This window comes from Puma concolor, chromosome A1, assembly GCF_028749965.1.
Source record: "Puma concolor isolate L17-30 chromosome A1, mPumCon1.1.hap2, whole genome shotgun sequence".
NCBI classification, from domain to species: domain Eukaryota; kingdom Metazoa; phylum Chordata; class Mammalia; order Carnivora; family Felidae; genus Puma; species Puma concolor.
The window spans coordinates 159,608,178-159,635,813 of record NC_141667.1 but is presented as its reverse complement, the minus strand read 5'-3'; the positions used below and the strand labels follow the sequence as shown (position 1 = coordinate 159,635,813).

The window sequence follows — 27,636 nt, the reverse complement described above, 5'->3', positions numbered from 1 at the left end:
AAGGACTCGCCCTGACGGTGTCCATGCCTACGGTGGCATTTTAATCAACCTGAGGCTCCAGCTGTGTTTGTGTGTACCCGGCCCCAGCGCCCGCCCGGATTTGTTAGGTGTGTGGAGAGAAGTTGTTGATCCAGGAGGAGGAGGACGAGGCTCCCGCCAGCTCACCCCAGGTCACAGCCTGTGCCCTCGGGAGGGGAGTGATGGCACCTGGGTCCCAGGCCACACCTGGACGAGGGGAAGCCCATGGCAGATGTGATGATGGCTGCGGCTCGTGGGTTTGTTTTTCCAATGAGCCAAAGAGAGCCTTCCAGTTCAGCTTGAGGAGACCGGGCAGGGGGCCACTGGGCACCTGGTGTTGGCTCCAGGACCTTCAGGGGGTGGAGTCCCAGCCAGGGCACCCGGTGCTCACTGGCGACCCCCTCTGGGCCTGGCAGAAGTGCAGTGAAGTGTGAGACTGGTGTGTAAGAGGAAGGGCAGCTGAGGGCCGCATCATGGTGGGGTGCCCGCGTGCCTGATGGGGCTTCGCTGTCCTCAGCTGACGGGGTTACCAGAGCCGGTTTGAAGTCAGAAGGAAGGGCAGCCTGAGAGAAAGAGGGAGGAACAGATGGGGGGTGCCCAGGACAGCACCATCGCAGGAGAAGCAGCGGGTTCGAGGGCAAGAAGGACAGGGATAGAAGGATCCAGCCGAGCCAAAGGAGGGCAGGGGTGCAGGGGGTTAGGAAGGCAGGAGGGGGGCTCCAGAAGGGGATGGGAGAAGGGCTGGGGGCTGGGGAGAGGGGCCTCAGGAGGAAGACAGTAGCCTGAGTACACAGCAGCCATGGTGTCCAGCTTCCCCGGCTGCCCCAGTGGAGCAGACACCTGCCTGCCTGGGTTGCTGTGGTGACGAGACAAGGCAGGTAGTGAGGGAGGTGCTGTGCTCTGGATGCAGGAAGCAGCGCCGCCCCCCCCTCCCCCCCCCCCCCCCGCCGGCATCTGGCAGAAACTGGCGGGAGCCACTCTTTGGCCCTGTTCCCTGCACCGTTGCTGGAATGTGTATTAAGGTCATGCAGATGCACCTGTAAGGTTAAAGGGACAAGGGTTTGCCCACAAGGAGACTGCTCCGTGCCAGGCTTAGCTTTTCCTGCACCCCTGGATGGGGAAGGAGTGACGCCTGCACGGACCAGTCAGGTGCAGCCGCGGAAGGACCGTGAGCGCTGGGCCCACTGGTCCTCCACACTTGTGTTTCAAGTGTGTGTCGCCTACTCTGGGTGCCAAACGTTACAGATTCTGACCGATCCCGTTGCATTTCCACACATAAACCAGCACGTCCTGTTCGTGGTGACGTACAGTGTCCATCACTCACCTGAGGCTGAGGAGGGAGAGACGGGGCCTCCCTGTCCCCAGGCTTCTCCCCGAGGAAGGGGCACAGAGGACCTGGCCCCAGGAGCCCTCCAGGGAAGACAACGTCGCAGTCGGGCATGTTGCACAGGAAACAGCACAACCTGCCCGGTGAGGCCACTCACACCCGCCCCATCCAGTTTGCCCCCACCCTCCTGGATTGGCCACGGTCTCTGCCACAGGGCTCCTCCCTCCTCCCCGACCTGCGAGCACTGTGGGGTGGAACCACGTAAGGTTGCCTTTGTTGTTGGTCAGAAAGAGGTGAATACTTGCAAAATCGTCTGGCCCTTGCGTCCTGAGGGGAAACCTGTGCCCGACAGCGGGCTCTGTGTGCACAGCTCTGTCCCCAGGCACCCACTGGCCTGCGGTGGCTTCACCACCTGTCACACAGAGGAAAACACGGAGTGGGCTCTGGGACTCTACCCGTTTTTGAGAAAAGTGACTAATACTTGTCATCACCCAATCAGGGTTGATGTCCACAAACCCCTGGCAATGCATCCCAGGGCCAGGCCCCCGCCCCGGGCCATCCTCGGAGGCTCTCATGGCCACAGCCACTGAGCCAGTTCCCAGCTGGCCTCTGGCCCTGGAGACTGGGCAGAAATGCCTGCCTGGCCTCTGGTCCCTACGCCCCTGCCCTGGAAGGCTGGCTCCCCACAGGGTCCCCCAGAGAACACAGCTCTGGGTGCAGGTGAAGCCAGAGGCAGAACCACCAGATCCTGGCTGTTCCTGGTGAGCCTGGTGGGGCCACAGAGGGAGGGGCAGTGGTTCGAGGTGGAGACTGTGGCCAAGAGCCAGGGGCGGGAACTGCGGTGAGCGAGGGGGGCAGTGACCCCGCCACGGGGCGCACATGCCTCCTGGAAGCCGAAACTCCACCCTCGGCCTCCAGGGTGGCGGCAGGCTGGCACGGACAAGGTGACGCACAGAAACTGCCCACACGGCTGTCGCCTCTGCGCCCTCATCACCAGTCCACGCGCCCACCTGTGACCGCAGCCTCTTAACACGCATGTGCCGGGCCTCTGTGGGCACTGGTCGAGCAGCGGGAGGTGAAGTAAGGGAGCTCACCTGGGGGCCGGGCCTCGGGTCAGAGCAGGTGTGAGCGCTTGGGATGCAGGCCATGAGGGCAGGACGGGGCGGGTGTGAGCACCCGGGGGATGTGGGGCCGCAGGGCAAGACGGCGGGTCACCATTCAGGGTGGGTGGGTGAGGGGTGCCCTCAGAGGAGGACGCGTTTGGGGAAAAACTCAAAGCCGGCAACGGACCAACTCTGTGGGTGTTTGGGGCAGAGAGTCCAGCCCAGCCCAGTACTGATTTGGGATTGGTCCTGGCCCTCACGGACAGTGGCCAGGGCTGGGGAAGTAGCTTGCGCACCACGACCCACCTCTGAGCGCTGTCACTTTCCATCCCCATGCCTGCCAGAGCAGCTGGCACACATTTCTGGGATGAACGAATCATGGGTCTGCAGAGGGAAGACGTTCCACCAGCAGCTGCCTCTGAATGCTGTGTCCCGGTTCCAAAGGGACCCGTCTTAGAGCATGTGCTCGCTTTACGTGAGCCCCAGGACCAGCATTCCGCACGCTTGGCAGAGGCACGGGGTGGGGGGTTGCTAGGACCCCGCCTGGAGAGTAAACCAAGAAAACAGGTGCCGTCACAGGTGTGGCCACACACGTGTCCTGAGAACAGTGGCAGGCCTGGAGGGCAGACTGTGGACTTGGTCGGTCGTGAGTCCAATGGTCAGGAGTTGGGGTGGACCTCGGCTGGCTCCGGGCAGCCGTTCTCTCCGACAGGGTGGGAGAAAGGAGGTGGGTGAGCCCAGGAACGGCTATGTGTCCCAGGGTGCAAGACCCCGCTCTTGCCAGGGCCTGGCCCAGCAGGGTGTGGGGAACACTAGGATGGATGCGGGCAAGCATCCTGGGTACAGACGGCCCCTAGCCGAGGTCACACCCCCGTGGCTGCTGCCCTCCTGAGAGCACAGCCAGCTGCTGGTGGCACTGAGTGCCCACCGTGGGCCCAGAGGCTGAGGCCTAGGCCACAAGAGCCTGCTGTGGCACCAAAGTGGGGGCATGGGGAGGGAGAAGCATCCCTGGAGCCCCTCGCCCCTCCACGTGGCCCTGTCCTCCTCCTGCATAAGTGCCACGTCCCTCCTGGTGGCTGAGCGTCGGGTCTGACACCTTCTTTCTCAGCCCTCCTGTTTGGTTGCCGGTTACTTGCTGGGCACAGCCTCCCTGCATGCTGGACTTCAGGGTGTCCCGCCCAGGCCTGCCCAGCGCTGCGAGGAAGCCGCACCAGGGCCCCGGACAGAGCTAATCCGGCCATGCCGCTGGGGACCCCGGCTAGGGCGATGCCGGTGAGGGCGGCCGCAGAGGAGGCTGGATGGGCTCGGCTCAGAGGAGGCCGGCCCACCGTGCCAGGGGCTTGCACCCTGGTCTGCCTGAACGTCCCCCCACCCTGTCTCTCGGCCAACGCATTAAGCGTCAGCGGGGGAGGCTGGGGAGCAGGAAGGAGGGGATTGGAATTGTCCAGCAGAGACCAGGTCAGTCTGGTCACGTGACAGGAGGGAAGGGGGCGGGTGTGGAGCGGGTGCCGGCAGCTGCCAGTGCAGTGACGGTGCCCCAGTAGCGTGACCCTGCGGCCCCTGGGGCCCCGGCTGGTGGGAAAGCGAGTCTGCGACATTACGTTCCAAGGGAGGTTGTGGGGGTACACCCTGCAAATGCCCTGAAGCCTTCTGCCAGAGCTGGTTCCTATCACAAGGCCCCAAACCAGCCCTGCTCCAGCCTGAAGACCCTGCTCCCCAGGGCTGGGGGGCTCCTTGGGCCCCTCCCCTCTTCCTGCCCACAGCCTGGTCCTCAGACATGGCCTCCTGTCACCTGGGAGCTCATTAGCACCAGGCTGGTTGCACCCCCAGCCAGAACCAAACCCACATTTTAACGAGCTCCCCAAGGGCCCCCCCCTCCCCGTTATATTTTCCATGTTCTTAGCCCCTGGGGGCGTCTGAGATCTCACCTGCTCAGGACCTGTTCACACACGTGAACATCCGTGCACACACACAGCTCTCCAAGGAGCGGGGGACCAACTGGACAGACAGACTTGGGCAGGCGAGGTGCCCCCCCACCAAGGCCTGGAGGTGCAGACCCTGCCCCGCCCACGGGCTGGGGGCCGACTTAGGCGGGTGTGGGGCCCCCGCAGGGAGGGTGCTGACGGGCGGCAGGGAGGGAGCCGGGGCTGCAGGAGGCTTGCGAGGGGGCTGGGCAGTTCCTGGCTGCGGGCACTTCTAGCAAGCTGCGCGCTGCTGGGGAGCCGGCACCAAGGCCCTGGGGGGCAGACCGGCTGGTGGCCCCAAAATGGAGCCTTGCCGCCTTCCTTTGTGCGCCCAGGACGGGCGTTCCGGGAGGCAGGCCGCCGCCTCCTGACGCACGTTGGTGGCGACAGCATGACCTTAAGCCGTATCTCCCTGCTGTCGCAGGACATCTCCGGGCTGTGGCTCCTCCTGAAGACCAGCACAGGTGCGTCTGGGCCGTGAGCTGGCGCTAGCTGGGGAAGGTAGGGGGAGAGGCCAGGCCTTCTGCAGAGCCAGCGGCTGGGGGTGGGGGCGTAAGTGGGGTCCAGGCTGGGGCGGAGCCAGTGCAGCTGGGAAGGGAGCTCTGGGGGCGGGGCGGGGGGGGGGGGGTGTCAGGTGCCGCTGTGGGTTTGGAGCCTCAGCCACTGCTCTCCTGCCCTTCTCTCCCTGCCGGGTGTCCCTCTGGAGTCGCGAGCGCTCTGCCGGCTCACCCTGGAAGCTGGAGAGATGGTCCTGAGCCTCCTTTGTTCACGCTTTCCTGTGGACACGCCTGTGCACGCGCGGGAGCCCCAGGGCTTGGGGGGGGGGGGGACAGGGCCGCTCCCCTGGAGGCTCTCCCGTGGTGGCCCCAGCCTGTGATGGTGCGCGGCCGCCCTGGCTCTGCGTGGCCCTTTCTCGTCGCACCTGCTCCCGTCAGGGTTACAGGGTTGGCACTTCTGAGACCTGCTGAGGTCCTGAGATCCCCGAGAACAAAGACCCTGGGGAAAGGCCCTGGGTGGCATGGCCACGTCTCCTTGTTGCTGTCCTGAGGACAGAAGAGTGCTCATCCTGAATTTGTCATGAGCACATTTTCAGGCAGGTTCTTCTGACAAAGAGGGACAAAGAATTCATCAGCTGTTTATGGAAATTTAATGAATCAGTCAAATCTTGGCTTGTCAGCGGCAACCGGTAAACATGTGAAGTTTCCAGCTTTATGACGAACACCCTGGGTGTGTGGTGAATGGCTGAGGTCAAGAACGTCCCTGACCCCCAGGACTCGGGGCTCCAACCACCCAGGCGGCCGTGCGGGAAGGGTTATGGCTCACGCGTACACGCGGCAGCAGGTGCTGAGCGTGTGGGGAGTCGCCTTTGACTGGGGGCCTCGGCGAGGAGGCCGCAGTCCTGGGGGGACGCCGTGTGGGACACAGCTTGGCCGTGAGCACTCTCAGGGCGCCTGACATGCGTTCTGTCCCCAGAGCCGCCCCAGCGTAGCCTCGCCGGTCACCCCAGATGTCCCCTCATTTTCCTAACTAGGGTCTAGTTCTGATTCTTGGAACTTTCTCTCAGAATCCTCGGGGCTGCTCGGACGTGCTGCATTTGTGAGCACGCAGGTGGGGCAGGAGCGCCCCGGGCACCTGGCCTGTTGTGACTGAGGGCTGCCCCATCCCTCCTATCTCGGTTTCTACGGACCATTTGCTGTTTCCCCAAAACGAAGGTGCTTGTTGCCCGAGGGAGCAGCTGTTGGTGCGTGGCGGTCCATCCTTGTCCCATGGCGGCTGTGGGCACAGTTCCCGAGGCCACACTCCTCCAGCCCCAGGTCACTGCATGCTGGCTTGGATGGGCGCCTGCTGTTTACCATCTCCCCTCACGTCTGCTCGGGGGAGGCTGGTACTGTCCTGAGTCAACAGGAGACCACGGGGGAGGCCACGGCGTGTCCGGTGTCCCAAGGTGACACAGCTGTCACAGACCAGGCGCCTCCTGGCCTGCCCTCATGACAGCGGTTTCGTGACCCCTCCCTGCCAAAGCCTGACCCGCCCCCACCCCTCCGTCCCTCCGTCTCCACCCCTGCCTCCCAGATGCTGTCCTGTGTGTGTGTCCAGTGGGGAGGTGGGGAGGGGCTCCCAGTGGGCCAGCACCTGGAGCACCTGTGCCCTGCTCTGCTGGCCCGGCTGGAGAGAGGCAGCACCCGTCCCAAAGGCCATCCTGGCGGAGCCCCAGGGACACGAGATATGCGCCCTCCCATCCACGCCGCCCCGGCCCGCCTGCTCCTGTTTGTTGAGGACGTGTCTTCCTTGAAGCATAAAGCAACTTCCTATTTGCTTTTAGATTTACGGAATTCTTGGTACTTAGAAGGTGGGTGTGGGATTGGGGAGGGCCAGGCCAGGAGCCGCAGGAGGCTCAGCCCAAAGCCAGAGGGAGGGTGGCTGGTGGGCTGTCACACACACCGCTCTGGGACTGATCCTAAGTCAAGGCTTCTGAAGAGTGGGAGACAGTGGTCTGACTCCGTGGATGCGCACGGCTGGCTGTTGGACACATGTGAGGTGGCGCCTCTTCCTCCGCCTCCCCACCCCCCGCCCCCGTCCTCCCCAGCCCTGGACGCTCGCTCAGATCCTCAGGCATCAGCCCATTCGGCCCCTGAGGCCGGTCCACACAACACCCCTCTCCCAGGACACTGTTCCAGGAGCTCGCTGGGCTCAGGGTTCCTGGGGCCCCGGGCGCTGGGTCTGCCTCGATGGAATAATCCCAGCCAGAGATAGCTACTGCCCTGTCCTGGGGCCCTCTCCTGGGGCCCCGTCCAGGCCACATGAGCAGATTCCTCTGAGGACTTAGTGTAGTCCTGGGACAGCGTGCAATGCTCACCCGCAGGAACATTGCTAATAACAACAGGTCCACAACATCTCATGTCAAGGCACCAGTGAGGGTCCACGGCGTCCCGTGCTGAGGCAACAGTGAGGGTCCTCCCCTTCGATGCAGGAGCTCGCAGGGCGGCTGTCAGCGAGCTCCGGGAGGGGTTGGCTCTCCGTCCGTGGCACCTGTCCCCAGTCAGCCCTGCTTTGGTCTAGCTTGGCTGATGCCTGGCAGGTCTCGTAAGCTTCCCTCAGCCCATCAGCCTGTCCTTGCCCCGAAGACTGACCATGTGGTGTGTTACACTGAGACACCCACGTGGCCACGAGGCCTCCTCGCTGGGCCTGCCACGGCTGCCCCACCTCTGGCCTGAGGGCGTGTCCGGTGATGCTTCCAGCTCGGCAAGGCCCTTGCCATCCCTGCCCTGCGGTCCCCTGGGCCTGGCCACGCGCTGCGGGGGCGGGGACCAGCTCCCGACAGGCTCCCAGGTGCACCGAGTCCTGATTTTGTCCGGGGCTTCACTGTGACACTTGTGTGGAGTCCAGTGGCTTCACAAGCAAACAACACTCTCAGTTCTATGGTTTTCTCCCTCTTCCTCGACATTTGCACCTTAAGGTCTGGTGCCAATTACGTCCCCATTGGGTTTCTGATCTGCCCACAGAGCGTGACCAGGAGGCCCTGTAACACTCCTTTCAAGCCTCCCTTGGCCTGAGGCTTGTTTGCGGGGGCCGAGCAGGGGGGTAACGCTCAGCCTCCCAGGCCCCTTGACGGGCTTTGCCCTGGCCATGCGGCAGCAGCATGGGACCAGCGGTGAGCCCACTCTCCTGCCCCTGCCTACGGGTGAGGACAGCCTCCCACCTGGTTCCCAGCTCTGTGGGACATGAACTCCGTGAACATTCCGGGTCCCATCGCTGGTTTCCAAACCCTCACAAGTGCACGCTTTGCCGCAGAGCCAGGGGGCAGTGCAGCCCTCCCTGGAATTAAACACAAGTGTGACCCTTGGATTCACAGGGATTTCAAATTCAGGAAAGTTGAAAGGGAGTTCCTTTCTGATGGTTATCTGTGGTGGGTGGGCGCTGCGTGTGCGCAGGGGTGTGGAGGCCTCGGGCTGCAGGGGCTTCTGGGACAAGTGGCTTGAAAGTGTATCGGCAGCCAGGCCAGCATTCCAGGCAGGATGGGCACCAGATGGTGGCCTCGAGGGGACACCGTGCTGAGGGTGTGAAGGAGGCCCTCGTTTGTGGCAAAAGGACCCCTTCTCAGCTCCAGGTCCCTGGGTCAGAGCTGGCCCCCGGCTGTCAGGAGCCCCCGCCCCGAGCCCACGCCCTGGACCCCAGCTCCACGGCCTCTGGGGAGTGCCTCCCACTCTGCTGCTCTGTGGGGCCGGGACAGAGGGGGCTGTGGCCAGGGCGCGGCAGTGCCGGCTCCCAGACGTCCACCTGCCCAGGCTCTGTGTCTGGGCCCATGTCCCCCATCACCTTTGTGGACCTTACAACAAAACCAGAGACGGAGGGCACAGGCAGGAGTGGCCCAGCTGTGTTTGTGATGACCGTGGGCACAAGAGTTCAGTAAATGGGGCATATTGGTAGATGGGGTCCAGCCACACTACACACTCAAGGCAGCCCAGGAACCGTCGGAAGCTGCCTGGTGTGGCCTCCCTCCCTGCCTGTCCTGTCCTGGCGGCTGGTGAGGTGCCCACCGGTGTGGTCGTGGACCTCCAGCAGGCAGGCAAGGTGTGCTGTCCCGGGAGAGGCCTCTCTAGGGCCGGCACCTACCTCAACCTCCTGTGTCCCTCACACTCAGTCCTAGAAGGATGGAGTGAGCTCATTAGCGCTTCCAGCCCCACTGCCATTTCGCCAACGAGGACGCCCCCGTTTCCTGTTTTTCCTGCCTGCTGTAGGGGTCTGGGGCTGCGGGTTGGGATCGTGCCTGGGAAGCGTGAACAGAGCTGCTGAGCAGGGCAGGGCAGAGCCCCGCGTGACCTGGGTGGCCACACTGGCCCTGAATGTAACCCCCGTTCTGTCCCCACATGTCACAGCTGTTCTCTGCCTTAATCCAGATGCACTCCAGGCTCTAGCACCTTCTACGTCAAGCGCCAGAACCAGACCTGCAGAGGCTGACTCTGTGGCGGGTGGGGGGGAGGGGGTGGGGCTTTCTCCTCTGACCTCTTGCCGCTTCCCCAGCGTGGAGCTGGCGCCCACCCAGAATGCAGGGAGGACCCACGTGCACCAAGCATGTGAAGACATTTCTTACCCACACAGGGACTTTCCGGGCCAGCAGGGCAGACCCAAGGAATGTTCTGGAATGGTCCAGAGAGGCCCGAGGCGGTGTGAATGCAGGGAGGGCATGTGGCCCTGGGTCTTGCTGTGTTCTGGGGGCCGGGACTCCCCGCAGGTGCCGCGGGAGGGCTTTCACGGGCTGGCCCAGGCAGGGGCGCAGGTGGGCCTAACAGCCGTCACCCGAACACAGACTCTGGGGCTCGGCGAGGACTTGGGGAAGGAGCAGAGGCCGGTGTGCGGCCCGGATGCAGGGCTGCGCCGCGTGGGGCGCTGGGGTCCTTGTCTTCCCGGATGTGGGGTCGGAGCCATGTTAGGCGTTTCCTCCTCTAACGGGGCTGCGGTTGTCAGATCTAGTTCTGAAACAGGGTCTGCAGGGAATGTTCAGGGGTGACTCGGGCACTGCGCTGTGAGCATAGTCCCCCGGCACCGTCCCGGTGCGCCCGTGCCGCGTATGCGTGTGCGTGTGTACGTGTGCGCGTGCGTGAGAGGCTCGGCTACGCGGAGTCGCCCTTTTCCGTGTAGAGCGTCGGTGCTTTCGGGGCGCCAGCCACGGAGTCCTACGCGGGCAGCTGTGACAGCCGCCATCCTTGTCCTCTGCCGCGTGGAAATGAACACCGTCTCCTGTCGTTGTGAGGTTTTTTGGGTGACGGCAACCAAGTGGAGAACGCTCTGAGAGAATTGTGGGGTCCAGCGGCCAGTCCCCTCGCCGGCGAGGGGACCCAGGGCAAGCCGTGCATCCACGAGCGTTGGGAACCACCAAGTACCCCCCGCACGCCAGGCGCCGGGCACGCTAGGAGGGGCCGCTACCGTTGCCCCGGTTGTGCGGACCAACAGCAGCTCAGGAGAAGGAGCGCCTGGGGTCACCGTGCCTGCCTCTGCCCGGAAACCGGGGATCCCCGCGCAGGAAGGGTGATGCAGCCAGCAGTCTGCGGCCCCCCGGCCCCCATCACAGAGCGGCTGCCAGGAGGCCGTGCGGGGGCGTGAGCAGCTCCACACCCCGCGGTCCCCAGCGGGAACCGTGCACGGTCAGGTGCAGGTGTAGCAGCTGCTCCCAGCTTGGGGCATCGCCGCGCAGCATGTGTGCGGGCTCAGGGCACAGCGACCACGCGGTCTCCTCCACCGCTGGCGGCGACAGTGTTTACCACCTTGAGTCACAATTCCACTCGGGCTGTGAGAAAAATCGTCAAGAATTACGGGGTGATTTTAAACGCCTCTGGTAATGGCCGGAGGTTGTTTCTCCGACCACTGACACTAGGGTAAGGCACTCACAGAAGCACGTGCGGTGAGGACCCCGCGGCCTGCCGTCGCTGTGGCCCAAGCCCACCAAGAGGTCCGTCTCCTCCTGCTGCCGCTCCTTTGAGCCCGTCGCCCAGGCTCACCGCCAGGCGCCTCTAGTAGCACCTCTACTTACCCCGCCCCTGGAAGTCACCCCCACCCCACCCCAGGACAGGCCTCAGAGGGGCTCCACCCCTGCTGCTCCCTTTGAGCTACTGCCCCTAGAATCTGTGCAGTCCTGCTGTGCAGCCTCAGGCAACTCAGTCAGCCTCTCTGTTCATTAGTTTTCTCATCCAACAAATGGGATACTAATGCTCCCACCTCTTGAGGTGACAAACTCATTGATACATGAGGGGTATTTAGTTACCCAGTGACCGACCACTGTTTCTACAATTAAAGGTGTCCTGTGGGTCCACCAGAAGGTCATGGAGCTGTGCTAGCCAGCCGCTACATTTAAGGAATTCTTCAACATCTTGTCCTTTCCGCTGCGCTAACGGGTCATAGTGTAGACGTTCAAGAAATACTTGCTTCTTAACTGATTTAAGGCCTTGGGTCTGGGGGAGCTCTGCAGAGGCTCATGTCAGAATTTCACTGAGAACCGTGTCTTGGATTTAATGAGGCCCGGCTCGATCGGCTTCCCCGCATGTTATCTCTGCTCAGCTCTGCAGGAGCTGGACGTGTTCAGCACACCCGCCCACCAGCCCCCCAGAGTCCGTGGTCCGTTCAGTTTGGAGGGTGGCAGTGCTGTCCCTGACCACCGAGTGTGCAGAGATGACCTTCTGGGGCTCTGACCCCAGACACCCCACAGTGGGAGTAGGACTGCGAGCACTACTTAGGGATATGGGGCAGGGCAGGGCAGGGCACGGCGTTGGCCTGTGTGCTGTCTCTGCGAGCTTGGTCGAGCTGCCCGGAGCCTGTGTTAAGCAGGATCCTGAGGCTCATCGGGGCTTGGTTGCTGCCCTAGGCAAAGACACAGTGTGTGGCATCTCAGCCTGGCGTCTGCCATGGCCCTGTGGCATGCAGGTTGCCCGGCAGAAGTGATGCAGTTAACCCCCTATGGGACAGAGTGCCCTGAGCACATGCGAGCCAGGGTGTAAGGTGTGAGCAGGGACCCTTTGTGGTGCCTGGCCTGTTGCAGGGGTGGAGAGTGTGTCCTGGGACCTACCTGGCTGACACCCCTCTTAGAATGGGTGTTGACGATGGCAGACAGAGACACCTTCCTGGTGTGCCTAAGCGTGTCACCGACAGCACAGCCTCTGACCTGCTGTCTGTCAAACTGAAAATGAGTGTGACATCAGCTAAGTGTCACCCATGGGGTGGCCTCGAGATCCCTGCCCCGGCTGTGAAACCCCCTTGGGGGCTGTGGCCGGCATGGGGCGGGATAGAAAATGTGGTGCGTCCAGGAGAGGCCGCTGTCCATTCTGCGTGCCCCTTCCAGGGGCTTCTTGGTGGTTCCCATGAAGGCCTGACGTAGACCCATCAGGCAAAGGGTGTGGCCGTGGAAGATGCAGATCTGGAGCTCCGAGGAGGTGTGCTGGGCCTCGGGCCTGCACATCTTCATCTGCACACGGTGTCCCCGTGGCCCCAGAGGGCTCCAGGCTGTGCACTGGCCTCGGGCAGCACACGGGAGGGACAGACCCGTGGCTCAGCCTGACTTTGTTCGGCTTCCAGATCCCTGCCCCCCGCGTGCCAGTGAGCTTGCAGCTCCTTGTGCTGGAGGGTGCTTCTCCCTGATGGCGGTTTTGGTTGAGCAGCATTTTATTTAAAAACCTGTAAGGGGACATCTGGGTGGCTTAGTGGGTTAAGCGCCCGACTTCAGCTCAGGTCATGATCTTGAGGTTGGTGAGTTTGAGTCCTGCATCAGGCTCTGTGCTGACAGCTTGGAGCCTGCAGCTGCTTCAGATTCTGTGTCTCCCTCTCTCTCTGCCCCTCCCCCACTCACACTTTCTCCCTCTCTCTCTCTCTCTCTCTCTCTCTCTCTCTCTCTCTCTCAAAAATAAACATTAAAAAAATTAAAACAAAAACAAAAACATAAGGATTTGCTTCCTGAGATAAGGAAATCATCTGAACTGAGTTCACGACGTGACATGATCCAGTTGTGCCCTGATCCAGGAACAAATGACCATTGGAAACGTCCAGGATGATGTGCTGTGAAAGCCAGAGCCGGCCACACAACCAGTGTAGACCCCAAATCACAGAGCCTGCCCCCACGTGGGCCCTGCCCCGCCCCCCAGCCTCCCGTGTCACCCTGACCTATGAGCTCTCGTGGGCTCCTTTGCAGCCTCCGTGTCCTCCCCACTCAGTCTGGATTTCCCCGTTTGTGGCCTCCTTTCTCCTTGTTCCATCTGCACACACTTTGCTCTTGGCTCGGAGATTGCTGGATGGGCTCGGTGACGTGGGAATCCCGCCCACCTGTGTTGCCGAAATAACCCCACGTGCCACTCTACTATGGACACAGAGAAGACCTCACGTTGTGTTTCGATGGAAAATAAACGGAAGCCTCCAGGTGTGGACTTTCAGGCAGATACAGATATGGCAGAGGGCCTCTGCTGCTAGACCCCACTGACGTGCCTTTCTCAAGGTCCTATCTCCCTCTGAGCAAGGCCCCAGGTTCCCAGGAAGCAGCAGGGACAAGCCTCTGAACCCAAATTCGAGGCTTCTCCCAGTGCACTGGGGCTCCCTAACCCAGGACAGTCGCCGCCACCCAACTCTGCACCTACTGCAGGCCCTTGTCACAGCCACAGGCAGCCACTGCTGTGGAAAGTCAAGGATCGACGCCCCTTCGAGTGGACAGGTGCGGCCAGGTATGGCCCAACCCCTGTTAGGAAATTGTCCTCAACCAAAGCAGGTTCTAAGTCACTTTGCCAGAGGGGACTTTGTAGGCCAGTCTCACCGTGTCGGGAAGAAAGATCTAAAGAGGAGACACTCGCACCACCCCTGCCCTCCGGCTGCAGCCCAGAGGGGCCAGGCCCGGTGGCTCCGGTACAAGCAGGTTGTGGCAGTTGGGGCCTCTCCCCTTAGTCCTCATCTGGAGCTGAGCCGGGTCCCGGGGCGGCTAAAGGTCATGAGCGAGGCTAAGTGGGCTGTGCACCACCTGTCATGTGCTGGGTGCAACTGTCTTTCTAGATGGCTCCCAGAGCCACGCTGAACCCTGGCCCTGGGGGCCTTCTCAGTGCCCGTGCCCCGCGTCAACCTCCGTCAGACGTGACCCTGTGACAGGCTCCTCGCCCGGGGCTCTCCCCTCACGTCTGGCCCAGACAGGAAGCGGGTAGCTATCTGTGAGACATTGTGTTCACACAGAGAGGTTCTGTGCAGGAGCGGGGCCTCGCCTGACCTTTTCAATGAGCCGGCGGGTGGGGCGACCCCCTTCCTGTCCGGACTGCTGACATCTGAGGCTTGCTCCTTCTCCCGTGGGCTCCCCCACTTCCTGCTGGACCAGCAGTGTCCTGTCCTCTGCCACAAACTGCAGACCCACCCTTCTGAACGAGGAAGCAGGGTGGGCAGAAGCGGCACTTCGGGGTTGGGGGAGACATGCCCAGTGCACCCGGAGACCCAGAGCCCGCGGGCTTGACGAAGCCGCCAGGTGACCGTGACGAAAACTACTGCCATGGTCCTTACTTATTTCCAGCTTTATGAGGGGTGGCCAGTGACCATGTAAGCCATAGTGACCTTTAGACGGAGTCCGTTTGTGCGGATTCTGCTGTTTCCAGTGCAGGCTGCAGAATAACACCGTCGTTCAACCTGGAACGGCGCCTTAGACCTGCGGCATGCTGTCGGAGCAAGTTCTGCGCCCAAAACCTCACCCGCGTGGAATCCACAGTGAGGCTGCAGGCAGACGCACTGCCGTGGTCAGCTATCTGTGGGCTCCGGAAATTCTGCACCAGCCTGCGTGCCGACTTAGCTGGATTCCAGTGCTGCTCCGGGAAGTCGCCCTCTCATGCGCCTCCTGCTTCCCCTGTCCCACACAAGTTCTTTGTGCCCCTGTCACAGGGGCCGCTGGGCCGGGTCCTGGGCTTGAGCAGTAGGCTGCAGGCTCTCCAGCCAGTGTGCAGGATGCCGTGAGGCCTGGCCCAGGCCAGGAGGTGGAGAAAGGCCTCCCTGAAGAAGTGACATCTTGGCCAGGAAGTGAGTAATACTGGACTGGCCAGCAGACAATGGGAGAAGCATTATGGGGAGCAGCTCATGCAAAGGCCCTGAGGCCTGAAGGACCTTGGTCCATCCATTGGAGGAGCTCTGGGAACATGAGAATGGTCAGTGCCCACAGGAGGGTGGTGACAAGGCCCAGAGACATCTCTCCAAGGAACCAAGCTCATGTTGACATCGATCCAGCCAGCAGGACTGTCCCTCTGTCGCTGAAAGTACAGGAATGGTCAGCAATAATGGCCCTGTCTCTAGCATGTGGGAAGGCCTTGTGCCATCAGGGTAGGCCAGGCTCAGAGCACGGACAGCCTGTGCTGTGCAGGACTGAGCTCAGAGGGTACTTGGAGAGGAAGTGGGCTTAAAGGCTCTGCCAGTCAGACCCAGTCAAGAATTAGCGTCCATCAGAGGCCCAGACACTCATGGTTTTCTTTCCTCATGGGCTGCTGGAGTCCGGTGGGGATGCTAAGGTCCAGGGTGGTGGTGAGGTCTGGGGAACCGTCTAGGCAGTCCCTGTGCTCCTCACGGATGCTGGGTCCCCGTTAAGGACTTGCCAGTTCAGTGTCCGTGCTGTTTCCACTGCCCCTGGGAGGTCTCCGGACTTCTGGAGACCTTGCCTCCCATGGTCTGTGCTCAACGATGTGTGTCTCTGGGGCTGCAGAGGCTGAACCTGAGCACAGGTGGCACAGGTTTGATATTAACTGTGCAGAGACTCCTTCCTGCCATGAGAAGGGAAATGCGATGTGAGATCTGAAGGTCCAGCCCCTCCCCCGTGCAGTGTGCACGCTGCACGCGGCACAAATCGCCCTGCCTGGGATTCAGGAAAACATCCTGAATTTCCTCCCGCAGAGGAGAGCCGTGGCCAAGGCATCGTGCTGCCTGTGGGCGGCGGCCTCACCCTTGGGGACTCAGTGCAGGTCCCCACCTTCTGAGCACTAGCTGCTGTCACTTCCTGACGCCGGCTACTGCCACTGCCGCTCTGTGGGGCCAGCGGGCGCCCGGTCAATGGCAGGCAGGGTCAAAGGGCAGGGCACGCCAGGATGGTGGAACCTGCCTGTGCGCCTAGTCGTGTCACCTGTTTACACCTGCTTGTTTGCACGACCGGAAGAGCCGGCTTCGAGGCTGGTCTGCGCAGGTAGCGTTCGGCAGCTCCACTGGAATTTTCGAGCTGGAAGAGCTCCCGTGTCTCCAGGCTCTCTTGGCTGGCGTCTCAGATTGGGTCCTGAGTCTCTTCTGAGAAATGGTGTAAATGTCCCAGGATGCAAATTCCGCTGCTTGGCCAGGGTCTGGTTGTGAATCACGTGAGCGCTAGCAAGGCGCTGACTCAGAAACGCAGGAGCCCGCGGACACCAGGGCAGGCGCTCTCCGCAGTGACACGCGCAGCCCCGACCCCAGGTGGCCAGAATCTTGCAAAACCTTCTTGCTTCCTGGCGATGCCTCCAGGGTGTGGCTGCTCCCAGTTCACCCCAGACCCCGATCCAGGACTCGCAGCCTGTACACTAAGCCACCTTTCCCATCAGTATCTGGCTCAGGGACCCGGACGGGTGCCCTCCTATGTCCATGTCGGGCAGGGGGGGTGGACCTCTGTGTGTCTGCTGCCCGGTGTCCTCGCTGACCTGGGCTGTGGTGGCCGCGGGGATGCCCGGACCGCCTCCAGTCGGGGGTGCAGGCTGGCAGACCAAAGCGGGTGCTGGGTGGGTGGTGCTGCCTGCCCTCACATCTGCCTGCACATCCCTCCGTCCCTCCTCCCTCCCTCCCGCCGCCTCTCTGTTCCTTTCTCTGTGCCTGACACATGGCACATCTTAAATATTGATAAACCACCCAGCACACAGTTTTCTGTGCACCGAGAGACAAAGGTCTCTGCACGTTGGAAACTGAAATCCCTTTTTCCGAGCACGTGACCGCTGGTCCCTTTAGGTGTTGGCTGATGCGCATGGCTGCATGAGGCACTTTGCACCGAATGACAGCCGCGTCCCTCTGCTCTTTCCGCAGATGAAATCATGCACCAGGACATCACCCCGCTCTGTGCTGCTGACATCCAAGACCAGCTGAAGAAGCGCTTTGCTTATCTGTCCGGTGAGTGCTGGGCCGGAGGGAGGGAGGGGCTGGGGCAGAGCCGGGCTGTCCACATACTGCGGGGACCTAGTCCACATACTGCGAGTTGGGCACGGCCTGCTGTTGATTCCACCAAGGGCCAGGAGACACTGTACGCTGCCCAGGAGGAGGGGGCTCAGGGCTCATTGGCCAGGGGCTACAGGAAGAGACGGCCGGAAGTCAGTTCTGAGAGGGACACAGCCCAAGAGCTCCTGCCTGCAGTCTCCAGAATGTTCCCTCAGCAGGTGCAGTGGGAAAGGGCACAGCTGCCCTCATCCTTGCAGCGTCCTGGGCCAGGGACCTCCCTAGTCCAGCACACCCAGCTTCCGTGGGAGAGGCCCCCGAGCACAGCTGATAGGGGCGAGGGGCTGGCTCTGTCCCACCGGCCTGTTCTGGGGCCCCTGTGTCCCTCGGTCCGGGCTCTGTCTCCACCCTGTAGGATGACCTGCCATCCTGTCTGGCTGTGGTGCACGACCCCAGCCACTGGACGGTGCTGGCACATCCTGGGTGCTAAGGCTGCGATGGCACCTGTGGTGGTGGCCGCCCTCACGGCTGTACAAGTACCCCCGTCAGGACCAGACAACCTGCCCTTCCCAGGCGCTCGGCCCTACTCACAGGCCCTTTCCCCTCCTGAACCCTGAGAGCCAGCCCCGTGCCCCTGGGGCCGCCCTGGCCCTTCTCCCAGGGGCCGGGAGCCACGCCTCAGGCCGCGCCCTAACATGTGGCCCTGGAGCTCAGGCAACCCGGGGGAATCGAAGGTCGTCAGCAGGATGTGGGGCCTCTGGGGGGCTTGTCCACAGTGAGGCACATCGGTCACCGCGAGGAGGGAGGGGTGTCCTTCAGAGAAACAGGAAGCCATCTACAGCACAGGGGTTGTGGCCCACGCCAACAAGACATTCAGTCAAGGGTCTGCGGGCTCCTTCCATTTCCCCAGCCCATCCATGCCTTTCAAGACCCCAAGGTTCACAACTTTAGCGCACTTGTGACCCAGACTAATGACCCTGACCTTCCTCCAGGTTGTAAGCCCACCACCTCTTGACTTGGAGGAGGCAGAGCCCCAGGACCCCTCTGGACACACCTTCTCTCTGTCATTCAAATGCCAGCCAGTGTTTCGGGAGGGGACTGTGCAGGTGTGAGGAGGGTCCTACTTCAGGGCTTCCGAGATCATCCTGGGTAGGCCTGTCCTAGCCGGCTGGGCCTCACAGGGACCGGTGGACCTGAAGGATTCCCAAGATGGGATTTGGCTGAGTTACACTGACGGGGGATCCATCCCAAGGCAGTTCTGCCCCCACCTCACGTCCTACCCACGATTCCTCCGAGGATATGGGTGCTGGCTCAGGGTGAGCCCACCCCCGCCCCATCCATGGTGCACAGGCCTGCTTGCCAATGGGGACCCTCCTCCGGCTCCTGCAGAATTGGGTCTTTGGTGTAATTCCATCAACGTCCATCGATACTTCCTGTGCAGGACGCACCTGAAACACACTGGGGGAATTGCCACAGGGGGCCGCCCGCGTGCGCGTCAGTGTGTGCACTGCTCACGCTGCCCCCACCTTAGCCCAAGACACCCCCTTCATTGATTTGCTGTTAATTCCGGCGGGCAGGGCTGGGGGGGGAGGAGTTCAGAAAGTGTGGCCAGTGGTTCTTTCACCCCACAGAGCGCTGGCTAGACGGGGGCGTCACTCACACATGTGGCATCTCAGGGCCCCTGCGTGCCGCTGGCCGCTCCTCCCGGCAGGGTGAGCCTCCTCCCCGCAGGGTGGGCCTCTGCCCACAGGGTGGGCCTCCTCCCCACGGTGTGGGCCTCCTCCCTGAGGGTGGCCAGGGTCCAGAAGGGAGCTGTGAGCAGGGAGGGTGGACCCCACCGTGTCTGGCAGCCCGGCCTTGGGAGCTACATGGCACCTGGCCTGCAGCCGATGGGCCAGGACAGGTGGCCAGGGCAGGAGAGATGGGTCCCACCCATCAAGTGGCCGTCCACAGCCGCCCAGGGCGCCGACTAGCAGGCAGACATGGAACCTGGGCCCGGGTGATTCGGGCGTGTCGTCAGCCCCTGCCCTGTCCACTGCTTCTCCAGACCGCTTGTGGGACACGTCAAACCACATAGGCCCCAGACTGAATTCAGCCTTCTGCTTGAAGCTCCCATCCCCAGGTCCTGAGCCCCACACCCTTTTCCTCCTTGCTGTGTGTCTCCGCTCAGAAGTGTGCTCTCTGCTCCCTCCCCTGCCACACTGCCAAGGGGATGACCCCCTTAGACCCAAACTGTCTGAAGTGGTTCGTCAGAGACGCACGCAGAGCCTTAGGGCCTCTGGGGTAAGAGACGGAGCGTTGTGCGGGGTTTAAAGCGGCTCACGCATTTACGAGGCACAGAAAACCATGCTTTGCAGTGTTAGCCTACTCGGCGCAGTCTTGGTTCTGTACAACCATGCTCATTTGGGAAGCAACGAGCCGCGTGGGACTGGCTGCCCTGCGGTGGCAGAGTGACAGGTGCCTGTTTGTGCACGCGTCACTCTTCTGCACACGCCAAGTGCTCGCACTCCTTCCCTGATGAAAACCACGCCTGGGCTCAGTGCTGCCTTGCTCTCTCCCCAGGTGGGCGCGGGCAGGACGGCAGCCCGGTCATCACCTTCCCAGACTACCCGGCCTTCAGCGACGTCCCCGACAAGGAGTTCCAGAATGTCATGACCTACCTCACCAGCATCCCCAGGTGTGTGTCGCTGTCAGATGAGGAGGTCCTGCCAAGGGGGCCCAGGGTCCCGCCCAGGTCACACAGCCCACGCGGAGAGGTCGGGGCCAGGGTCCCACTGGACCCTTTCCCCGCTCCCAGCGTCCCGCGTCTGTTACACTGGCAGGGCTACACCGAGCAGGAGGGACACACAACAGGGAGGCCGCAGGGCAGAGGTGGTCGTGAGACCCTCCGGGGCCCGGCCCATTAGTCCCCCTCGTGCTCCTTGCGGCGGGACAAGTGACCCCAGAGGCAACTCCCCTGGCTGTTGGTTCTGTTACCGCGAGCAGAGCTGGGTCCCACCTTCCAGAAAGGCAAGGAGACCTCGTTTGTACCTCAGTGGCCGCGCCGGGCATCCTCCACATCCAGGAGCCGAGAGGCAGACGCCCCACCGCTGGGGGGTCAGCTCTGGGGTGTCCACGGCAGCCCAGAGGTGGTGAGGACGTGGCCCTCACACCCTGACAAGGAGCCAGCACCACGTGGCGTTAGGTGGAGACAGCCTCGCGGGTGACCTGGTTCCTCAGGCAACATCAAGGGCGATGGGGGGGCTCGCCGTAGTGGGGGGGTCCAGGCTGCCACATCCCCGGGGGACATCGTGCTCATTCATTAGCGTTGCTAAGGACAGGTTTCTGAATTTGTGTGGTTTATTGCTCCGCGAATTGTCTAATCCAGAGAACAGACCAAGACAGCAAGTTCAATTGGCTTGTTCCTCTTGCGTGAAAACTGCCAACGGCGATGACCAATCAGCGCTGGAGGGGATGAGAGGGAGGTCGTAGGTTCTTCTAGAACCCGGCAGAGGGGAAGGGAGCACTCTTCAGGGACGTGGGCGCTGGGTGATCATCTGGCAGGAGAAAGATGGGGTCACATCCTGGGTCGCACAGCATCTGCCGTCCTGTCCTTCCAGGCACCAGGTTCTGGGTGGCCGAGTCAGGTGTGGGGACGGCCAGGCCCCGGGAGCCCAGCAGCCTTCCTTACGGCCACTTGGCCAGCTGTGCACCCTTGAGGGGCTTCCTGGTGGCAGCTGCAACACGGCGAAGCATCTCTGTGTGTCTTCCCTCGGTCTCAGGATGAGAGACAGGACGGCCATAGTCAGCCCCATGCTGCCGTCAAGGTCATGGGGCACGAGTAAGGTCACCACACAAGGTGGTGGGAAGATGCTCCCTGTGGTGAGGCATTGAGGGGTGGCCCTTCAGGAGGGACGCCAGGACGCTGGGACTCAAGGACATGGGGACCCAGGACAGGACAGGTGTGGAAATGCTCAGGGCTCCAGGGGAGGGGTGCATGGGGACCGGCCAGCAGGACGGGGCAGCGACTGGAGTGTGAAGTGACTGAACCTGCCAGTGGTTTCAGGGAAGAACAAGTTCAAGGGATTTAAAAAGAAAAGGGGGGACGCCCCATGCAGTCTCTGGTCTCCCAGGTGGGGGCTGTCCTGAGTCCGGGATGAGCCTTGCTGCTGCAGTGACCGCTTAGCGCAGGGCCAGGACCCCAGGGGACTCTGTTTGTTTCAAAAGTCAACAATCAGTTTATGTCTGGAAATGTCAGCACCCAACAGCCCAGGCCTGGTGCGGAGGTGAGCCATGTCCCCAGGCCACAAGCAGGCATGATGCTGGGGTGGGGGCAGCCCTCTCAGACCTTCCAGGCTTGCACGTCTTTTCCCCTGGAGGTCTCTACCCTCACTGAGCCTCAGACCTAATGGCCTCAGGGCCTTTGCACTTGCTGCCCCTTGGTGGACCACCTTTTCATATTCCAGGCCACCTCCTCAGGGAGGCCCTCCATCACCCACACCTAAAGAAAGAAGCGAAAGCCAGCTCTTCCCCCACTCAGGGCCACTTGCCCACCAGGCTTCCTGGAGCTTTCCGAAAAGGTCGTAATTACAGCCTCGTTTTGGTCTGTGTCTGTGAGAGCAGGCAGGTCCGGGACAGCAGGCACGTGCTGCACAAATACACTTCATTTGCAGACAAACCCACCCTGCTTCGCAGACTCCCTCCTATGATCTCTGCAGCCCCTTCTCTCCCCTTCGATGAGGACTGTCATCTTTCCATCCTTTGTCATCCCCAGCAGAATGAGCTCCTTTCACAGGCCTGGGGCGTGGCTCATGTGGTTCACGTGCGAGGGCCAAGGGAAGGGAGTGCTGTGGCTCTGTGGCTCCGAGGTGGTGTGGAGCTGGCCAGGAGGCCAGTTTGCGCATCTCCGTTTCCGGAGACGAGGGTGCACAGTGGGCACAGGCCAGCATGTGCTTTATTCACGGTTCTCCTCTTTCCGGATGAGGACCACGGAAAGCTCCGGGGCTGGAGTGGTGGATCTGGACCTACCACACCCCGCGTGCCCCTTCACCCACAAATAAACCCCCACATAATGAAGCCCAGCGCGCCCTGGTCTCAAAGGACAGCTGAGAGACCCACGGATGTGAGGGGCCCAGAGAAGAGCGGTCAGGTGTTCGGTGCGCGGGACAGGATGCATGGAAGTCAGAGTGTGAGACGGACACCCGCACCTGGGCCTGGAGTCCGGCTGCCTCCACGTGCTGTCAGTCCTGACCCCAGGGTGCCATCGGGGGTGCCAACTCTGAAGAGCAGCTGCGCCCCTGCAGAGAATGCAGCTCTAAAGGGAGGGAAAGTGTGGCCCTCCTTCGGAGCACAGAGCAGCTGCTCGGTGCTCATTAAAAATGTAGGGCAGAAACATGCCCGTGGGGAACGCCAGGGCCCTGTGCCCACATCTTCAGGATGAGGGCCAGCTTGGCACCGGGGTAGGCCCGTGATGGCTGAGAGGCGGCCCTACTGTGCGAGCCCGGGGGAGCCAATTGCTGCATTCTCCCGTGGGCCCTCCCCTGCGTGCCGGGGGAAGGGGCACCACCCACAGATCTCTGTTCTCACCCTTGGGGTCGGAGATGGGTGGCCCCTTCCAGAAACGAGGGAACAGCCCCCACACAGGTGACAGGATGGGATTACAGCCTGGTGTATCCCTTTCCATGTCTGTGCCTGCGGAATGGTCAGATCCCCCACGAGGCCTGCTTCTCGGAGATGTGAACTCAGTCTCTAAACCAAGCTTTAACTCTGTCTTCTAGAGCAACATGTTCGGTGCTGACTTGACTTCCCCTGTCTTATGTGAGTGCAAATGGAGGGAGCCATGGCTGAAGCTGAGAGGTGGATCGTTACGGGCCCTGTAGAAGGCCAGTAGAAGGCCCTGTAGAAGACCCTGTAGAAGGCATTGCGACAGGCAGGCTTTGTCCGTGTGTGTCAGATGTATGTGGTCTTTTGAAGAAAACAGTCACGTGGAAGGACGCTGTGGATCGTGGGAGTGGTCGGCCAGCGCCCAGAGGTGTGGTGGTGGCTCCACGGGCCGCCCTGTGAGCTCTCGCCTAGGTTGAGGCCCTGCCCCCAGGGTGGCCCTGTGACCTCTGCACAACAGAGAGGAAGCCAGGCAGAGGCGCCATGGGCAGGGCACCCCGTCGCTGTCTGTGAGAAATGTCTATGTTCCGGACACACTCAGACCCAACAGTGAACGAAAGGAGTGAAGTCGTGTCGCTTGCGTTCTCAGTAATGAAGTAGGTTGTGCACAGGGGTGTGGATTGTGGAAAGGGAAGAAGGGGGGGAGCGGCCCAGTTGTGGGCTGGGGCCCCCTCAAGAGGGGTGTGGTTGGTTCTCGGTGAAATGGGGCAGCAGGCCTGGGGGAGGGGCTGCAGTCCCTGCTGGAGACAGCAGTGCCGTGGGCCCCAGGTTCGCAGGGAGCAGTCACCTGAGAAGGGAAGGTTTGGGCGTCATGGGCATTGTCAGGTGTGGAGTGGGGGTGAGGAGGGGAGCCCCCAGGTGTTCCAGCTGGAGCAGCCGCCTGCATCCTGTGGGCCATGTGGGGCCTGCAGCTGCTTAGGGACTGGGCCCAGGTGTCCTGGCTGCAACAGTGCACGGTGTGGTGTCCCGGCTTGTGTCCAGGCTGTGACAGTGCATGGTGTGGTGTCCCGGCTTGTGTCCTGGCTGTGACAGTGCATGGTGTGGCCACCTGGCTGCTGGGAAGGATAGCTAGAGGACAGGTTGCTCAGAGGGAGTCTCCCGGCCGCGGGCGGTTGAGACTGTGGTAAGGACAGCTCCTGTGGAGGGTTCAGCGCAAAGAAATGACCATTGGAGCAAATTTAACAAAAACGGGAGGAGTGGACTCTGAGAAGAGGCAGCCACCTCCTCAGGGTGGCGCTACCCCGCGGAGCAAAGGGATGGGCCAGTGAGCTGGGGGGAGGGACGCAGTCCAGGCCCTCCCGAGACAAGAGAATAACCACACGGTTGTGCTGGAGAAACTACATCACAAAGGCAAAGAGGAGTGGTAACGATTTGATTTCTTTTACGTGTAACCCTGTCTTTGTGCACTGGCTCAAGTCCGTTACTGCACATACCATGATCTGGGTTACAGGCCTGTCCAGGGGGCAGATGCCCCAGGCTCTGGCGCTGACCTCTGGGCCCCTCTCCTTCCCATGGTTCCCGACCCGGGACCCCCTTCCCCCTGCATGCTTCCAGACCCTGACCTCCTCCCCCTCCTGTTATTCTAGACCCTGACCCCCTCCCCCTGTGGTTCCAGACCTTGACTCCCCTCCCCCTGTGGTTCCAGACCCTGACCCCCTTCTCCCTATGTTTCTAGACCCTGACCCCCTCCCCCTGTGGTTCCAGACCTTGACTCCCCTCCCCCTGTGGTTCCAGACCCTGACCCCCTTCCCCCTGTGGTTCCAGACCCTGACCCCCTTCTCCCTATGGTTCTAGACCTTGACTCCCCTCCCCCTGTGGTTCCAGACCCTGACCCCCTTCTTCCTATGGTTCTAGACTCTGACCCCCTTCCCCCTGTGGTTCCAGACCCTGACTCCCTTCTCCCTATGGTTCTAGACCTTGACTCCCCTTCCCCTGTGGTTCTAAACCTTGACTCCCCACCTCCGTGGTTCCAGACCCTGACCCCCTTCTCCCTATGGTTCTAGACCCTGACCCCCTCCCCCTGTGGTTCCAGACCCTGGACCCCCCTGCCAAGCATGCCCCCGTCTACCTTCCCTCCCCCGCTGGTAGAGCTGGTTTTGCCCAACCACACCATGGCAGAAGTGGTTTCCTCACCTAGTGTGATCCTACCCCTCCCCGCAAATGGAGTGCACTTCACACAGACACATTCACATGTGTGTGTGCACTCACACATGCACACATACACACGTGCACACTTGCACAGGGTCTCACAAGCAGAGTTGCCAACATCAAGATAGATTTCTGGCTTTTCTGTGAAAAAACCCGTTTAGCAGCCGTGAACTTTCATTTCCAGGTGGCAACCGTGCAGGAGCGCCTGTGCTGGGCCCTGGGGGCTCCATCCACCCCCCACCCCGCCTCAACCCCGGGGTTCAGAGAACCCCCTTCCTCCACAGCTGCCGTCTCTCGTCAGCGCAGTTAAGTCATAATTCAGGAGCCCTTAGAGTTCATTTATGCGGACTTTCCCTGGACCCAGTTCCACTCACCGAGCTGCTGGGAGACAGAGCCTGTCCCCAGCTGGCTTCCACGAGGGGCACACGCAGCCTCTCCCACATGCACTCACACACACATAAGTGCACATGCACACATGCACGCACACGGCCCACGGACCTGAGGAGGTCTGGAACCACCTTACTTCCTGCTGCCATGTGATTTCCAAGTGGATTTCCTGTGACGTCTGCGTGGGAAGCGTGTGTGTGTGTGAAGATGCGCGGGACAATTCAAGATGCGCACGCGGAAGTGACAGCTTCCGCCTCCCGCCTGCCTCCTTCCCCACAGAGTTAGTTTGGGTGACGTTGGGTCGCTCTCCAGCCGCGCACCCCTGCCCCACACTGGGACATGGCACCGCACTCTTTCCCGCTGCGCACCCCGCTCCACGCTGGGAGCACAGACTCACCAGTCCACCAGCTCCCATCCAGCAGCCTGTCACCCACATCCTTCCGGGCGGCCCCTCCGAGCCTGCGCTGCCACAGCTGCATCACACCCTGTTGTGTAGACGGGTCAAGCCTACCGAGCCGAGCACAATGTCGTCGGCTCTCCATCCCCCTCGGGTTCCCCTATGATGAGTAGCCTTGCTCCTGGTGTAGCTGGGTTGGGTGTTCTGAGGGGGACCGCCTTGAGGGTGATGGATTTGTCACACGGCTCAGCCGCCGCCTTGTCGAGAGGTCCTCCCCCCAGGCCATGTGATTAGCAAGTAAAGGGCGTTTGCTGTCCATGACTTTGCTCAGCCCATTGTCCTACGTGGTCTCAGGCTCTGGGAGCCCAGTGACCACTGTCTGCCATGCTGGCCTCCTCCGCACAGGCCCTGTTTCTTCGTGTTCCTGGCCACGCACTCCTGGCGGGAGCCAGAGGCTACCTGTCCCCTGGAGCCCTCTTCTTTGTTGTAATGACCTTTCTCTGTCACTGCCATCCGGTGTGATAGCTGCTAGCCACGTGTGGCCATTTAAACTGAAAAATTAAAAGGAAGTAAATGGGAAAGTTCAGTAGTTGGTTGGGCTCCCCCCCATATTTCAGTTCACGTGTGGCCATGTGGGCACTCGGGTGTGGACCAGTCCGCCTGTTGGAGCACACGGGCCATGGTGGTGGGGTCAGGACAGCAGCGGCTCTGTCCTTATTCACAGAGAAAAGGCCAAGAGACTATTATCCTGACGCCATGCCCAAGAGGAGAGACCACAGCTCTGCCCTTACTTGGAAATAATGACATTTTGCTATGAGGGAAGCACGCTGAGGTGTGGGTCTGGGGTTGGGAGGCCATTCCTTCACGGCTGTCACGGAGCCCAGGCTGCACCCTGCCAGCGTGTCTGCCCCTCACGGGGGGAGGTGGTGTAGGGGACACACAGTGCCCAGGAGCCTGTGAACTAGCATTTCAGCCCCCAGCTGGAGAGGAGATGCCTGAGGCTGACACGGGGAGGCTCTGGGCTGGGAGCAGAGAGTCAGGACACAAGAGTCAGGCCAAGTCCTGGACCCCGGTGATCGAGGTCTGCAGCATGAGCCCAAGGCAGGTCATGAGATTCCGGAAGGTTCTCTGCATGGGTCCCAAGGTGGTGGCTTTACGCCCCCGAGGAGCAGTTCACTCCCTGATTGCAAAGAACTGGCTGACAGTGTGCATCTTTTTTTTTTTTTTTAATGTGTTTAAAGGATTTATGTGGTTTATTGGGGGTTTAATAGCATTTGAAAAAAATTTGGTAAAATATTCATAACGTATAATGAACCATCTTTACTATCCCTAAGTGCACAGGCAGGTCAGTAGTACTAAATACGTACCTATTGTGCAACACGTCTCCAGAACCTTCTCATTCCCCGATGTCCAACACCAGGGGTCTGACACTCTAGGAGCCCCCCAGGAGCAGGATCACACAGTATGTATCCTGTGTCTGGCTCGTCTTCCCCAGCACGAGGTCCCCCAGGTTCACTGTGGTACAGCCTGCGTCACAGTCTCCTCCCTTTCCAGGCAGATAACAGACAGCGCCCCTCTGTCTGGATGGACCACGCTGCATTGATCTGTTCGTCGGTGGGTGTAGAGAACTTTCTGAACGAGGCTAGAAGTCAGGCTTCCTCGTGCGTGCCCCCTGTAGGCTCGTGGAAACCAGGCGGGTCGAGGCCTTGGTTATCCCTGCGTGTTCTTGGTCCTATAGCCACAAGCACAGATTCCAGGCGCACTCACAGTGATTCCCCAAGATGTCATGACTTCGGTTTTCTGTGTTTGTTTTGTCAAAAAAAAAAAAAAAATTGCAAAGGGGAAAAGCTTGAATATAAGGAACATAAAAATGCAAGATTTCAGGCTCTTCAGAGAAATTCCTGTGTGTTTCTTTTTGTTTTTTTTAATGGGCTGTTCCTTTGGTTGTGAAGGAGAGGCGATGTCACTGCTTTGTAGCAAAGGGCCCCTGGGCAACACCCGCAC

The 27,636-nt window shown here is 61.3% G+C and overlaps 1 protein-coding gene across 16 annotated transcripts in view; it reads left to right on the top strand.

Moving 5' to 3' along the window:
• Positions 1 to 27,636, top strand: part of MCF2L (MCF.2 cell line derived transforming sequence like) — a 127,473-nt gene that overhangs the window by 56,063 nt on the left and 43,774 nt on the right. For 15 of the 16 annotated variants that reach the window (XM_086708137.1, XM_086708105.1, XM_086708197.1 and 12 more), the window contains 2 exons: positions 16,935 to 17,018; positions 19,623 to 19,737. In XM_086708137.1, the coding sequence (XP_086564263.1) occupies positions 16,935 to 17,018; positions 19,623 to 19,737 (199 nt within the window). Of the gene's footprint in view, positions 1 to 4,599; positions 4,877 to 16,934; positions 17,019 to 19,622; positions 19,738 to 27,636 lie in introns of those variants that run through there. The other variant, XM_086708153.1, reaches the window with a different exon arrangement.